General features: G+C 37.7%; 2 protein-coding genes and 1 non-coding gene across 3 annotated transcripts; 2 read left to right on the forward strand and 1 right to left on the reverse strand.

Annotated features, from left to right (window-relative positions):
* Positions 1 to 355: 355 nt before the first annotated feature.
* LOC137742186 (uncharacterized) lies at positions 356 to 3,873 on the reverse strand. The gene is made up of 3 exons (XM_068481975.1): positions 3,259 to 3,873; positions 2,004 to 3,084; positions 356 to 801 (listed from the first exon to the last, which is right to left on the reverse strand). Exons 1-3 carry the CDS (start codon positions 3,648 to 3,650, stop codon positions 508 to 510), a joined length of 1,767 nt encoding a protein of 588 aa, XP_068338076.1. The 5' UTR covers positions 3,651 to 3,873; the 3' UTR covers positions 356 to 507.
* A 920-nt stretch (positions 3,874 to 4,793) lies between these two features.
* On the forward strand, positions 4,794 to 13,536 carry LOC137742648 (uncharacterized). The gene is made up of 22 exons (XM_068482569.1): positions 4,794 to 5,088; positions 5,283 to 5,326; positions 5,441 to 5,504; positions 5,738 to 5,846; positions 5,956 to 6,023; positions 6,109 to 6,206; positions 6,440 to 6,611; positions 7,115 to 7,331; positions 7,546 to 7,672; positions 8,050 to 8,159; positions 8,309 to 8,401; positions 8,506 to 8,634; positions 8,787 to 8,920; positions 9,326 to 9,415; positions 9,539 to 9,609; positions 10,432 to 10,696; positions 10,796 to 10,867; positions 11,248 to 11,287; positions 11,415 to 11,692; positions 12,444 to 12,621; positions 12,714 to 12,925; positions 13,115 to 13,536. The coding sequence occupies exons 1-22, from the start codon at positions 5,032 to 5,034 to the stop codon at positions 13,409 to 13,411; spliced, it is 2,925 nt and encodes a 974-aa protein (XP_068338670.1). The 5' UTR covers positions 4,794 to 5,031; the 3' UTR covers positions 13,412 to 13,536.
* Positions 13,537 to 14,027: 491 nt separating this feature from the next.
* Positions 14,028 to 14,099, forward strand: TRNAP-AGG (transfer RNA proline (anticodon AGG)). Its single transcript has one exon. It is a non-coding gene; the product is annotated as a tRNA-Pro (tRNA).
* Positions 14,100 to 15,407: the final 1,308 nt, after the last annotated feature.

A 15,407-nucleotide genomic window follows, 5' to 3' on the forward strand; every position in this document is an offset into this window, starting at 1 on the left:
TCCAGTTTTTCTTTTGAGATAATTGAAGCATCGATCATTTAGCTCAATTGGAGCTTTGGACCCTTAACTAAAAATTCACGAATATTGACCCGTGAACTAATAATATGGAACAATGGTTCTTTTGACTGATTTCGTTAGAACTTCCGTTCATTTTTTGCCCCTTTAAACCCTTTATTTTGGAAAGAAGTTCTAACAAAGTTCGCGAAAATGATTACTGCCCCACATTATAGCAAGTTAAATGCCCAATACTCGCAGATCTTTGGTTGAGGGATCAAAGCTCGAATTGAGCCAAAATTGAGAGACCATAAATCCAATTTTCTCTTTTCTTTCTCTTTTTGCCCTTTTGTAGAGAGAGTTGAAAGAAGATTTTTTTTCATTTCAGCTGCATAAGCTTTTCTTTGCATCTACATTAAGCATGGATTACTCCGTAATTACGGGTAGTTTTACATTAGCGGTATTAAATATAAATATACTAGAAACATATCACTCAGACTAGCTTAAGGATGTTCACCTATTGCCGTTGTTGTTTGACCGCAGCAAAGTTGATAGAATTTCCGAGAATTGAGGGCGCTTTGACGGTGAATTGTTCCAGCACTTGGTCATCAAGGACTTCAGCATTTGTGGGCAGTCCTTTGGAATCTCGGGTCTAAGGCCACAGGCAGCTATCCCCACTGCTGCTTGTACCGGTGAACACGCAGCATATGCTGCCTCACCAGTAACCATCTCCCAAATTACCATCCCGAAACTATACACATTACTCATCCATGTCTCGCTAACACACTCTGGATCACCGGCAATGATCTGTCGGCAACCAGAAACGCGAACAAAGCAATGAATACCATATCTGTTACTTCAAGTATTCAGATCATAAATATGAGATATACAAAGCGGAAAGATGTGGGAAAACGTCGGTGAATAAAATATGTCACCTAACTAGTATGCTGGATGGCTTCGATACGATTAATTCAAATGAGATATGAGGTGTAATTCGTTAGACGGAATAACAACTTCAGGTTTTTGTTTACTTCTGTACTTCCAAAAATGTGAACAAGTTCTTTGTTACTCAGATTGACAGATGGTAGACAAAAGTGAAAGTGACAAAAGGTGGTCCCAAAAGAGCAAACTTGAGTAAAGAGAGAAAATTATTCTGTTCTAAGTGATTTGTATCCGCATTTCCCGGGACCCAAATCAAAAGCAAATCCAAATAAACGACATTAAAATAGTTCTTTTCATCATCAAGCAATTTATACCTAGAGTTTGTATCAGCATCCAATTATTATCACAAGCTAATAAAAGGTGGATGAAACATGGGTTTATAGAGCGGCATCAAGCACTGCTCCGGAAAGGATATAATTCTTGACCAGTGATCATTGCTAAAAACTTAAAATTTTCATTTTGGGGGATCCGCACAATAATACCTGTATTTCGGAAAGTAGCACTACTATAAGGTTGCGGCTAAGTTGATATGTTTAGTGGCATGCATAAATGTAGTTGGGCAAAGTTTCACGGAATATAGAGTGCTTAGATAAAGATAAATAGTACACTGAGATGTAAAGTACCACCAATTATGAAAACATGTTAGGCATGCTCAAACAAATATGTCGGGTTAAGTGACATAAAGTGTCTTTAGTGAAAATAGATTGATCCTGAATAGGTGAATTGATACATTGAATCCACTATGACTGCCAGCGAAATGATGAAATCTAACAAAAAATCCATACAAAAGAAATCAAATTTTGTATGCTGAGGAGGACTGTGCAGGTAAAGTTTTTGTAGCGAAATAATGACTAGATTATCTGCAATACGATCATGTGAGTAAGTTCTTGGAATGACAGACACATTTGGGTTCGCAATGTTTATGGAAATGGAACGTCAATTTTTTCCCACAGCTTTTGGTTACGCAGATTGACAAGATAAAAGGTTTATAGACATGTAAGAACTCGGTTTAACTGGTTCAAAGCAGAAAATGCACGGAATAATAACTGACGCAACAATGAACTAACCTCGGGAGCTAACCACCGGTATCCATCTGTCTCGTACTCCATTGCATCACCAACACTTTTACAAGCAGCAACTATACCCATGTCCCCTAAGCAAGCATTCCAATGTCGATCTAATAATATACGCTGTGTGTTGAGGTCTCTATATGCAACGCCGTGGTCATTCATGAACTTGACCCCCTCTGCCACATCAACGGCAATCCTTAATACGTCCTTAATCTGAAGCTTCTTGTTCTTAAGCATCAAGTCATATACTGATCCACCTTCCATCAGCTTCGTAACAACGCACAACCCATGATTGTCATCAATGCAAACACCATAAAATTGCAGAATGTTCTTGTTCCCACACGTCATGAGCTCCAAAAGATCTCTTCGGAGTTCAAAGTCATAGGAATTTCCCTTGTCACACCCTTTAAGCTTCTCAATTCCAACCTTTTTCCCCTTGTACACTCCCTTATATGAATTGGGTCCAGTCTGATCAACAAAGTCGAGATTATCAGAGTTCAACAGCCACTTCCCAATTTCATCGCCCCCCGATTGGATTGTCTGCCATTCATCTACGGATACAACAAATGACGAAGTGGGTAGAGGATCGGGAAGCTGAATCATTTGGCTAGAAATCTCAATCCCATTCCTATAATTTTGTTCACCAATGTCGTCCTCAATATCTCCCACCTCCCTCCCCATCGTATTCTCTTCTTGGCACCCACATAGTCCAAACGGGAGCTTCACCGTGCTCGATTTGGGCTTCCTTATAGCCAACTTCAAAGCATTTTCAACCCGGTTTCTGAACAATTTATCTTGCCCAACGTCAACCATAAGAAGAACAACGCCAATAGTACACCCTTTCTTCTCAAAGATCTGTACCTTCTTGTAGCAAATCGACTCGTTATCGAGTGCACCGGACATCAATGGCCATGAAATCGAACAGTTACACGCAAAGGTGAGCTTGAACACAGACCCCTGAGCCTCCTCCTCAGACACCTCTTGAATCAACATTGCAGGATGCCCATCCAATGATGCCTGCTCTATCAATTTTATATGAAGAAACACTTCTTTCATTTCGAATCCCGCCTGTGCATAACTACACACCACATACACAAAAACCCAAATCACTAAACAAGCAAAATCAATCACAACACAATCCAAATCCTCTGTTTGGCTGCTCAACAAATTGCACAAAGTCGCAATCCATCAATCCAAACAAGCATAAACTAAACTCAGTAACCAAACAGAGCGAAAGATTCAGCCTTCAAACCTGAGGGGAAGAGAATCGTAATGCTTGCGAATGTTGGAGACGAGCTTCTCCGGCAGCTGACTGCCAGGGTAGAGCTGCGTGAGATTACGCACCACACTCCCCCACACCAACTTCCTCGAGCTCTCGATCTTGCCAAACGACGCCGTAGCCGAGTCACTCGCCGAGTCGAGATTCAGCGAGTTCTTGAGCGACGCGATGGCCTCTGACACGTTCCGGCTCAGCCTCTGCAGCTTCTTCTGCACCACGGACGACTCCTTAACTCCGGCGCCGTTAGAACTCTCCGGCGCCGCGGTCGCGCCCTCCGATCTGTCATGCGTCCTCATCAGCACCTGCTCCACCATGTCCTCGTCAGTGCTCGCTCGGCCCGACCAGCACTCCAGAGCTGCAGCCATGGGTAGAGTAAGCTAGAGAAGCTCAATGCGGGTCGGCTCGGATGACTCAGTGAGTCAGTGACTCGCCCGTCGTCTCCGTATATAGTTCAGCGACACAGAGAGTACAGAGAGAGTGGCCTCGTCACGTTCAGATTTCTGAGTTTCTTCATTTTTTGACAAATAAAAGGAGGAGAGAGAGAGAGAGAGAGAGAGAGAGAGAGAGGAGAGAGGGAGGGTGGTGGGCTTGTTTTATTGTATGGGAGCGTGAATAAATTAGTTAATGATTGTGTTAATAAATCACAACTGCCTGTGTGTTAGGAGTGATGATGATGATGCTTTCCGATTTGAACCAACGGTGGGGATCGCTGTACGTAAATGGGTGTGGGGCCCTTGTTGGCCCACTGCGAGTGCTTATGTTCTCAGAAAACAGGGAAACCACGTTGTAAGACCTACTTCGAAGTTGTAATTGTGGAAAAATTTTCGAGTGTGATTGGAAAACAAAAAGTTATTTTCCATGTTATTATATAATTAAATTTTTTTTTTTCAAACGCCTCTTTAATTATACAATGATATGTGATGTATTATATTTTGATTATGTTGAAAAATCTTTTATATTTGTGAGTTATACATTTATTAGAGAAATGTGGTAAAATGAGAACTCTTAAAATATCGTCCCACTCTCATTTATCCAATTGAAATTTTTTGGATCTTTTGGAAGCGATTTCAAACAAATCCTTACTCCCATTATCTTGTACGGTTGCCATTTTGTAATGCGAAGTAATGTAAGATTGGTGTTTCATGAATGGAGTTCGAATTTGGTTTATGGGAAATCACTTTACATTCCACAATTTTATTTTATGATAGAAGATTAAATTGTCTTTTCACTATTTTTTTAGTTGGCAACGAGAATTTTGTTAATAAATAGTTTAAATTATTAGATATCGAGCTTGAATGATCGAGTTGACCTCAAATTTACCTTGAACTGTTTTGTTAAAAAATTCAAGTTGCTCAAGAATTTACGAGTTGAACATACTTACAAGTTTTGCTTGTTTCTTAATCGAGCCGAATTAAATTTGACTTGGTTCTTTCACGAGCCAAACTTAGACGAGCCAAAAGACAGACCGAACCCAATGCAAACTCGAATTGTGTCGAAACGATCTACTTAGAAGGTGCCGAATACAAATATCATAAACCTCGGTGACGAAAGTGCAATTTGCATAAGACGTACAACACGGAGAAGCACGAGGAGAAGTCATCTGCAATTCCCGCACTCTACAGATCTTAACAGTAATCCTTCGTCTGCAGATCTCAACCCAGTCGATCATCGATTACGTGAACCCAAAGAAAATCAGACGACGTCGTAAATTCAATCCGAAAAACACATTTCTGCTGCGTTCCGTACATGGCGTCATCCAGCAGGTTGGAATCTGTCGGAGACGATGAAGCTGAAGAGGAGGAGGTTCGCCATTATCCATTGCTTTGAATTCATCGATTTTTAATTTTTAATTGTTATTTTTTATTCATGCTTAATTGAATTTCACGTCGTAATTTTCCAGAAATTTTTAACTTTAATTTTACTCCGACGCCACTAATAAGAGCTAATCAAGCAAAAAGCTATGAACTTAATCTGAAGGAAAATAATATTGGTTGCAGGTTGAGCATTTTGATGATTTCACTCTTGCCTCTTCATGGGAAAGGTAATTCATATGTGTGTGTATGTATATAATTATATATACTCAGCTAATTTTTGTAAAATTTTCGTCTTTGTATATGTTGGGAACTAATTTGGAATGTAATTGTCATGTTTTCAGGTTTATTTCCGATATTGAAGCGGTTTGTAGGCAATGGTTGGCAGACGGTCCGAAAAATCTGCTGGTATGCTTGAAGAAGCTTGTTCTGTTACTCAAATTGTTATGCGAATGAGTTATTCACGTCAGTTTGTGCATTTTGATTGCTACTTATATTTTTGCATTGCTGAGTTTGATTTTTATTGCCATCGTGATGAAAATTGTAATACGATCTTGTTGAGAGGAAAAGTTTTTAGTTTTTGTTGTCCTTTGTCATGTTTGTCACTGCCAATATGGATTTTGTGTATTGTTTGGCTGTAGAAAAAGGATGCAAGGGAGGTTTCGGAGGATTTATACAAGGTCAAGTCTGAGTTGAAGTTTTCAGCAAAAACTTATTGCATGGAATACTATTTTGGAACAAAATATGACGGTAATGAGGAATTTCAATTGTCATTTTTCTTTAATTATATTTTTGTTGTAAATTTGAATCAAAATGTTAATATTGGAGGCTAATGTTTTATTGTATTGCGGTGGTACAGGCAAAGTTATCGATTGGAATTCCACATTGCATGACTTGCAGTTGTGTTTTGGGGTGAAAGAATTTTTGGTATGCCATAGCTTGACACCTTTCGTTCTTTAGTGCTTTATTTATTTGTATTTTGGTTTCAAACTTGTTGATCATATTTCATCAGGTAATTGCTCCTCAAAGTGCCAGCGGTGTGGTTCTTGATGCACCTGAGGCTAGCAAGCTTTTAAGTGCAGTTGCAATTGCCTTATCAAATTGTTCGAGGTGGGAGGGATGCCAACTTGAAACTTTTTCTTTGTAACTTTTGGTTCTTCTTAGACATGTGCCTAGGTCAATTGAAATTTCTGATATTAGATCAACATCCATGTAGTGTTTGTTGACAATCAGTGGCCTGCAGTTTATTAACTTTTTGTCATGGTGTTAGATACTTTATCTAGTTCATTATTTGAGTTAAGTTATATCAACCATATGATATTGTTCAAAATTTGGCTATGCAGTTTGTGGCCTGCATTTGTTCCGGTACATGTCCCTGCTAGGAAAGCTTACATCGGTATCCAAAATATGGGAACAGTTTTTACAAGAAGATTTGAGGCTGATCATATTGGTAGCCAGGTTCCAGTAAAACTCATGCATTTGGAAGGATTGTATGAGTTGTTTGTTTCCAAATTTGTAAGTTTCTACCAAAAATTAAATGTCCTTTTTTCTTTTTGATATAATCTTGCAGTCTTGCTGTCACAAGTTGGTTATTCACTTACCTTTTGAGCTTACAGTTACCACTATAATAGTATGATTTGAGGCTTATAAGATCTTTAGGCTGTACTCTATGTCCCTGCTGTTTCCTTTTATTTTGTGTACCTCCTTTTCATTTCATAATGCTATGGGTAGGCTGAATTGTATAGTTTTGGTCAGTCCGATTCATGCTATCGTCGTAGTTAGGTTTTCTTCAAGAGAGGTAAAACCTTTTAGTTTTGTAATCCCAAAAGTCTGTTTTTTCTCAAACAATATCAGCAGGATTTTTATTTTTTGAATTATATGTTCTTTGCTAACTATTCTTGTTCTATATATTTCGCTATCCATTGAATTTGAAGTTCCTTAAAGTAGTATTGTTTTTAAAATTATATTTTGGTTTCCTGTTTCTCCAAAATCTAATTATTTTTCTTTTGATGGTGAAGGCCTACTCCACATTGGACTTTTCTACTCACAGTTTCAAAGTCCATTTCACAATGAAGCTAACCTACAGATCCCTTCCCCATGATGATGAGGTTCAAGGAGATGATCCAGATGTTACTGAATCTGAAATAGATCTTGGTGGTGAAACTCACAATACAACACAATGGGATGATGATTGTCCATGGAGTGAGTGGTATTCTGCCGAAGACCCTGTAAAAGGTAGTTTTATCCTGAATTGTTTCATTGTGTAATGCTTCCTCTTATAGGTTTTGTCCATAGCCGTGCTCGTTCTTTTAGGTATGACTGTGTGGGATAATGTCTCAGGTTTTACTTCAAACAACATGCATGTTGTTTACCACAATTATCCTTGGCATGCTTGATAACTCAATATGGACTAAACATTTAATTTGATGTATGTATTGACTGCCCACAGGATTTGAATTGGTTGCCATGTGGTCAGAGAATTTGGTTGAGAGCTCTATGGAAATGGCTGAGCTGGAAAATTCTTCACCCCACGAAGCTCAAAAATGGATACTATCTCCAAATATGTCTTCAGCTTTGTGAGATACTTCTTTATTTAGACGACATTATCAATTTTTATCAAATATATGCTATGCCTGTGATAGCTTTGTCCATGTGTAATTGTGTATTGAAGATTTTGGTCATTTTTCATTTATTCTTCCACAGTATATGTCACAAGAGGATTTGCCCATAATTTATAGCTTATCCAAATTGTAGGGTTTTGGTGCTATATTATTCTGAATTCTAATTTCCTCAACGAAAAAAACTAAAACTGAACTTTATTTTTTAAAGCAATGTCCATTGATCTGCATCTTCAAAGTGTTATTATGTCGTTTTTTATTAACTGGTGCACATGATGGGTATTGTTGTATAGTGTGCTTATTTTACAAGCTATCTGATGACTACTTTGCTTCAGAACTGATTCTTCCAAAGGAAACAGAATTGGATTTGCTTCTCAACTGTGCCTATTACTTGACACATTGAATATGTCCTTTGAGGCTCAATTTATGGAAGATTTTGTGTCAGGTTTGAATTTGACTTGTTATGCAACTTAGATTCATCAGCTATTTTTCGATAAATTGCTTGTTTTTGTTTCATGAGGTGGAGATGTCATTTTGGTTTTTTATTGAGATGGCCACTTTCTTTCTTTTTTTTTCTTCTCTTTCTTTGGGTAGTTGAAAATCCAGGTTCAGATAATTTGAAGTCCTCAATGGTTATACCTCCACCTACAGTTATTGATCGCATGCTTAAGGAACTCTTTCATGATGGTATTGCTCCCTTCCTGCAACACATTTTCATGTAGCTAACTGAAACAGACACTTTACATTATATTGCGGTGGTTACTAATCATAAGCACCAATGATCTATGTAGGTGCACGATTCCCAGATGTTGCTGCTGCGGAGCATAAGACTTCTCGAGCTATTAAGGGCGCACCTCTTAAATCCCTTTTTGCACAGTTTTGTTTGCATTCTCTTTGGTTTGGAAACTGCAACATACGAGGTATGCATAGGAACCAAATTTCTAATATTTTCACAATCTTTTAAAAGAATTTATTGAGTGTGTACGCCATTCAGATGGTTGGATTCATTTCCTTAGTAGTGTTATTTTCTAAATTATGACCGGCCGTTTGTTTTTTGTATATGTTTGATCAGCTATTGCTGTTATCTGGATAGAGTTTGTTCGTGAAGTCCGGTGGTGTTGGGAAGAGTCACAGCCACTGCCCCTAATGCCAGCCACTGGTTCAATTGACCTCTCCACGTGTTTGATTAATCAGAAACTTCACATGGTAATTATCTGTACAAATCTTCAAAGAGTTTGATGGAATTCGTTTCTGAAAAGAAAAAAAAAAAAATCATTATCGTTAAACAGATGTTTCTACAGACGTTAACAATTTGGTTTTGAAAACTGTAACACCCTTGCACCTGTTTTCTTTTATAAGAACACATGTCTAAGCTTATGACTGTTGCTGTATGGCACCATGGTTGCTTGACAATGTCCAAGATAGTAATGAACACACACGTTATACAATTTTGTTGATCAAATTGAGATTAAACTAATATGCCGAACATGTTGATTTTATTTTTAAGATATGATGTGAAAATGTTGTCATTTGACCTTTATCCTGTGATGATTCCTTTGATGCACATGAAACCAAGCCAAAAAACATTTTATCTTACTGCTTTTTGTTCAGCTTGCAACATGCATTGAGATGAAGCGTCAATTGAATGAAGACTTTCAAGATTGTGTTGGAAGCCAGGAGAATTCATCTCCTCAGACTGAGGTCAAGCTGATTTTTTTTGTATGCTTTATTTTGTATGTGGTGATCTTACTGCTTATGTTCTAATCCTATGTACATCATAGTTCCTCCTCATGTCAGCATGACTCTAGTTGACTGAAAATGCAGGAAGATAGTCAAGATGAGTATTCCTGTATAATGCAAACACCTGGTGAAAACTTTGATGGGAAACATGACAGGTGAACTAAGCAAGTGAGATCTCCTTGGTTTTCTTCATTAACAAATTCTTTCGGATTATCTCTTCTTTTTTGTTTGAATTTGGATAAAAAATTTGTTTAATTTTGCCATTGGCAGTTTAATTACTTATAATTCATGTGTATGTGTGTGTGTGTGTGTGCGCGCATCCCATGATTATGCACCAAGACTGCATTCTTCACTTTCTTTGCTTAGTTGAAAGCATGAGGTGAGTTGTAATGTTAACATTGAGAAGCAAGGTTGTGGGTTCCCTCTTGTTTCACCATTAAGTCCTGTGGTGCAGATACATTCATGTAAAGAGTACTGTTATTGGTTAGCTTATGCTTTTCACATGCTTAGAGTGGGGTAGATACTTACAGATGCAAGATTGCTGGTCTGTTGTAAATTACTTTCATTTATATCTTCCCAACCCGGAACTTTGTGTGGCAATTCAACAGAATTAAGAATTTGAACGGTTAATCTTAATTATGCGCAAATTAACATGTCCTAGGCTTGGGTACCCTATTAGGTGAATTTGGTCAGGTACCCAAAGTTCTGGCAATGATGTAAAAAATCTATTCTACCTTTTTGAGTACCTTTGTTAGCCTAGAAACATGTTTTAGTTTACTGGGCTGGCTTGTCTGTTGCTTTGGAGTTTGAGTTCAGTTGTTTAAAATTAAGATCTATATTTTGAAGCGAAGGGAAATTATGGTGTATAGTCCTTTACCTTGAAGTCGATAAAGAGTCAGAGACTAGGGTAGATAATTTTCAATTTACAGAAAGTTAAGTTTTCATTTGATTAATGTACTTTTCCTTGGATGCTGCAGCCCTGCAACACCAGATAATTTACAACACCCTGAAAAAAGTTTATCGAGTGGCAGTACTAAGCCGGAAGCTGTGGTATCTGCAAATCTGAAATCTTCAGATTCTACCAGGAGGGGTTTGGCTGGTGTGGCAGGATCTATGAAGCTGGAAGATGTGTTATCTGCTAATCTGAAATCTTCAGATTCTATCAGGAGGGGTTCAGCTGGTGTGGCAGGATCTATGATGCTTCTGAAGTCGTATCAGAGCATGCATGCGCCATACACTCAGGTTGATGTAACATATAAAACCATGTAACAATCGCATCATAGTTTGTGCTTTTGCAAAGTCTGAAGAAATGGAAGTTGAACTTTTTACACTTTTTTGTAGGAATCACCACTTATGACAGAAGACATGCACGAAGAACGGCTTCAAGCCGTTGAAGCCTTTGGCAACTCATTTGTAAGATTAAGACCATCGTACAAAAATGTTCCTTGTATTAATTTGGCATCTCTGGCCATAAGTTTTCATACGATAATTAGCTCTAGTCATACCAATCTATTGCATGCAGAAAGATTTTCATGTTTGGGTTAAGAAAACATTAGGTACTTATTTTTCAATGGAATTAAAAAAGTTGGAAGTTCTCAAGGATTTTCTTTTTCCAGCCTCCCTCATCAGTCACACATTAATATGGACCACGGAATGCCCACTCTATACATTACTCCACAATATGGAAATTACAATTCATTCTTCATTACTTGATAGATAATGTTCTTTAGATGGTTTTCATGTGGTGTTAAGTATAACATACTGCAATAATTTTATCAAATATTCTATTGCAGGACTTTTCTGCTCAGTTGGAGAGAGAGATCTTAACTTCAGGTGAAAACCTTTAAAAGATTGTTATAAATATCTTTTGTAGCTACATTTGCACATTGAGAATAACTTTTAGTGGATTTGTGATGCTGTTTATACTGGACATGTCACTTATGAGTTGAATTTTGATTAGACATGTCAGCATTTAAAGCTGCAAATCCAGATGCTGTTTTTGAAGATTTTATTCGCTGGCATTCTCCCGGAGATTGGGAGAGCGATGACAAAAAAGATACTGGATCATCTAACACTCCGGCAATAGAGGGTTCAAAGGATAACTGGCCTCCTCAAGGACGACTTTCAAAGAGAATGTCTGAGCATGGAAATTTATGGCGAAAGATTTGGAATGATGCACCTGCTTTGCCAGCTTATGAGCAGAAGCCACTTCTGGATCCAAATAGAGAAGGAGAAAAGGTAAACTAACTTACCAGCAATTATTTTGTAAAACATCACTGCTGCATAAGCCTATTCTCTAAAAGTTCCACAAAAATCAGGATGTAGATGAATAGCGCGGGGTCAGTTTTGGGGTTTTGTGCTTCCTGACCTAAACTGGTTGGTTTCTATTTGCCACCAGAAAGTTGAAACTGACTGATCTTAGGCATGAAATAGAACCTACCCAACCCAATCCAGCAAAAAAGTACGGAACAAGGGCAGATTTTCTATTGTTAATAGAATAGATTGAATAATTTCTATTTTAGACATAAACAATCTTTAATTAAAGGGAAATAAATGTAATGTAATAAAATTGACTGCATTTTGTTGGTCAGGTGATCCGTTGGACACCTAGGCATTAACCAATTAAGTTTCTTGCTCAGTAGTCAGTTGCCAAGAGAAATGGGATAAGCCCACTTACATGAAAATGGATGCAACCTTAAGAATTCCCAAAGGCCTCGTGTCAAGGGCAGAACCTCCTTATAAATAAAGGGAAGGGGGTTCTCTTTCTTCTAGGTGTGAAACTCATGGCACTAATTATTCACTTTGAAATATGATGAAGTAAAAATTCTTATAATTCCCTGGAGCCACAGTTTAAACAGCATGGGATGGGTTGGGCGAGATCGGAGGTTTTAAATCTGTGTAGGCAAACTAATTTATCTTTTGATGGTTCATGTGTTTTACAGTGTATTTTGGAATCTCCTTAATGTTTTTCTAACATTGCGTTTCATAGATCCTTCATTACCTGGAAACGTTACGACCGCATCAGTTGCTCGAGCAAATGATTTGTACTGCCTTCAGAGCATCAGCAGATACTTTGAATCAGACTAGCTACGGAGGCTTGAAGCAGATGGAAACCAAAATGGATCAACTTTACATTACTTTGGCGTCTGCATCGAGGCCTCTGCAAGGTTTCCTAATCTGTTTCTTATTTAAAGAGAAAAGCTGAATAGTACTTGCACTAATTTGCAGTGAGTATTTACAATTTCGGTTTCTATTCCAGCAAATCGTCTATCTGCTGGCAGTGAGACTATTGAAGATATAAGACGGCTCTGTGGTGTTTTTGAACATGTCGAGAAGCTACTCACTATTGCAGCTTCCCTTCATCGCAAGTTCTTGCAAGCCCCACGCCTCTCTGAAGCCATTTTCTCCGACTGCTGCAGCTTTTATTTTCCTAGAATGGCAACGAGCTCATCAGGAGACAATGCTCCAAAGGTAAACTGCCTTTATTCTTGAAAGCATTCCTAATATAGCAGTCCAGCAGATAACGTCCCCGATGTCTTGAGGGATCGAAACATTCTGTTTTCATTCTTCGAGCAGTTGCACCACAGCGGCAGAGTTTATAATTAGCACTGACCGTTACCCCAACAATTGTTATATCGTGTGCCCCCCTTATCTTTGCAGGAGTTTGACAAGAAGCAACAAGTAAGGATGCACGAAAGACCCATCGTGTCGAATATGTTTACGCCTCCAACTGCTAATCAGTCGTGGAGGAAAGTTTTAAGCCTGGGTAATCTTCTCAACGGCCACGAACCAATCTTGAGGGAGATAATATTTTCCAAGCGGGATAGAGTGAGCGGAAATCACTACGCTGCCCACACATCCAAAATTACTCCAGAAGAAGTAGAAACATATAGAATGTATTCATGTGGAACCTCGAACGATCTTCGCGTAGCTCTTTCCGTCGTTTCGTGTGACTAGTAATATTCTCAGGATATTGTACAGAATTTAATAACAATCATTCTTTATGAAATTCTTTTTCCAGTAATTTCTTCATGTGGATCGAAATTGGATATCGAATGGAAATGGAACTATTCGTCTTTTAATCTTTTTGCTTTGGAACTGGAAATGGATTCTTGTTGCCAACTGGCATATCATGAGATAATGATTTGCTGAGAATCAATGCTGGATGGTTGATTCAAAACTTTACGAACTATTTTCAGGCTTAAAGCTTCGAAAAATTAACGGGTAGCGATTTTCACTCTTTCAAACGGACTCTTTACAATTTTCTTTTTCTTTCACTCGATAGTATGAGTGCAAGAAGCTAAATAAAGGAGAGCGAAAATCAATGGCCAAACTAAATCCAAATCGAATTATTTTTCTAATTCTTAATTTCGACGTTTTATTTTTTGTCACACACACTCCAAACTGAATATTTACCATTTATTAAGCCCTTGTTATTTTAATATATATTATGAACTTATAGGAAGATTGCAACAAGCTAAAAATAAACGAGTGAAAAAAACTAGCCAAACTAATTCCAAATCAGAATCTGCTGTATTTTATATTGGTTTAAAGTAAAACAGAAACGCATCAAGGGCATTTGGTCTAGTGGTATGATTCTCGCTTAGGGTGCGAGAGGTCCCGAGTTCAATTCTCGGAATGCCCCTTTCTAACAATTTTTTCATTTCTTCTGGATTTGCAGAGCATGTTAGGGGAAGTCAATGCTCAATTGCTCATGTTTCCATGAGGCATTGGATAATCTTTTATGGACATCATGAGTGTTGGGTTTTATGGACCAGATAATTTGTACCACTCCAATTGAATTTGACAATTCCTATTAACTTATTTTGCTAGCTCATTTCACACAATTCAATAACTCTGATCTTACTTTTCACACAAACCAAAATACTGAATTTTCTGGTTCTTAAACTTCGAACAATAAGGTCCGAAAATGATCTAAAATTTTTGATAAGTCCAAAAATTGGACTGGGATTCTCTCATTTCCTCTTTCCATCCCCTTCTCTCACATTCTCTAATTTGTCTCTCTTTCTATAAAAAAAAAAAAATTAATATAAGATGTTAACGTAATTTAATCATGACCGTTCAAATAGAAGGAAAGAAAAAAAAAGATGAGAGATAATCATAATCCCCAAAAACTACCTTAAAGTCCCCCGTTGGTACAATATGTGGGGTCAGCATCTCGATGACGATTAGACTACTTTTTAGAGTCAAGAAATGGACAAATGAAAGTAAGGCCTATACATCCATGAAAAAGCTTAGATAAGTTTTGATTCTACAAGTCTATCTAACTTAGGAATAAACAACTAATGAAAACACAATTGGATAAAGGAGGATAAGCGAAAGAAACCCATCATTTTCCTAATAAATCTTTCTAATTAAAAAACTAATTAAAGGCCTTTCATCGAAAAATGCCTAATTATTGATCGGAGTAGGATTATCTCCTCTCCTATTACTATCTCATTTCATCCACTCCTTTTACACTCTTTCTTTTGTCTTATTCTCTATATAAAAAATTCAAAAAAAGATATAAAAATAGCGTAATCGCAACTGTTTAAATAAGAGGGGATGTCAGGAGAGAAATATTAGAAGAGGTGATAATCGTACTCCTTATTGATCTATGGGACTAGTAACTAGTTGTGGGGCCATGGTAACAATCGTTGACATGGTGAGAGTTTAATAGGGTTGGACATGGCCTAGTTTCGAACTGTTTCACCATAAATTGTATACAATCACCGATGCGCTCCGTTCTTTTGATATTATTTTTTAGCATAACTACTAGGTCACAAAGATATTTAATAAAATGTCTCAAAGAGACTGAGACACGAAAGGAAGTCAAGGTGAACTAGGCAATGTGGTGTGCCGACACCAACTAGGATGCCGAAAGAATTTTTGTTTAATCCGCCATAGGCTAATTGCTAATGTGATAACCTTCTAAATAAAAACACTTCAAACT

Source organism: Pyrus communis, chromosome 8 (assembly GCF_963583255.1).
Source record: "Pyrus communis chromosome 8, drPyrComm1.1, whole genome shotgun sequence".
In the NCBI taxonomy this organism is placed as follows: Eukaryota; Viridiplantae; Streptophyta; class Magnoliopsida; order Rosales; family Rosaceae; genus Pyrus; species Pyrus communis.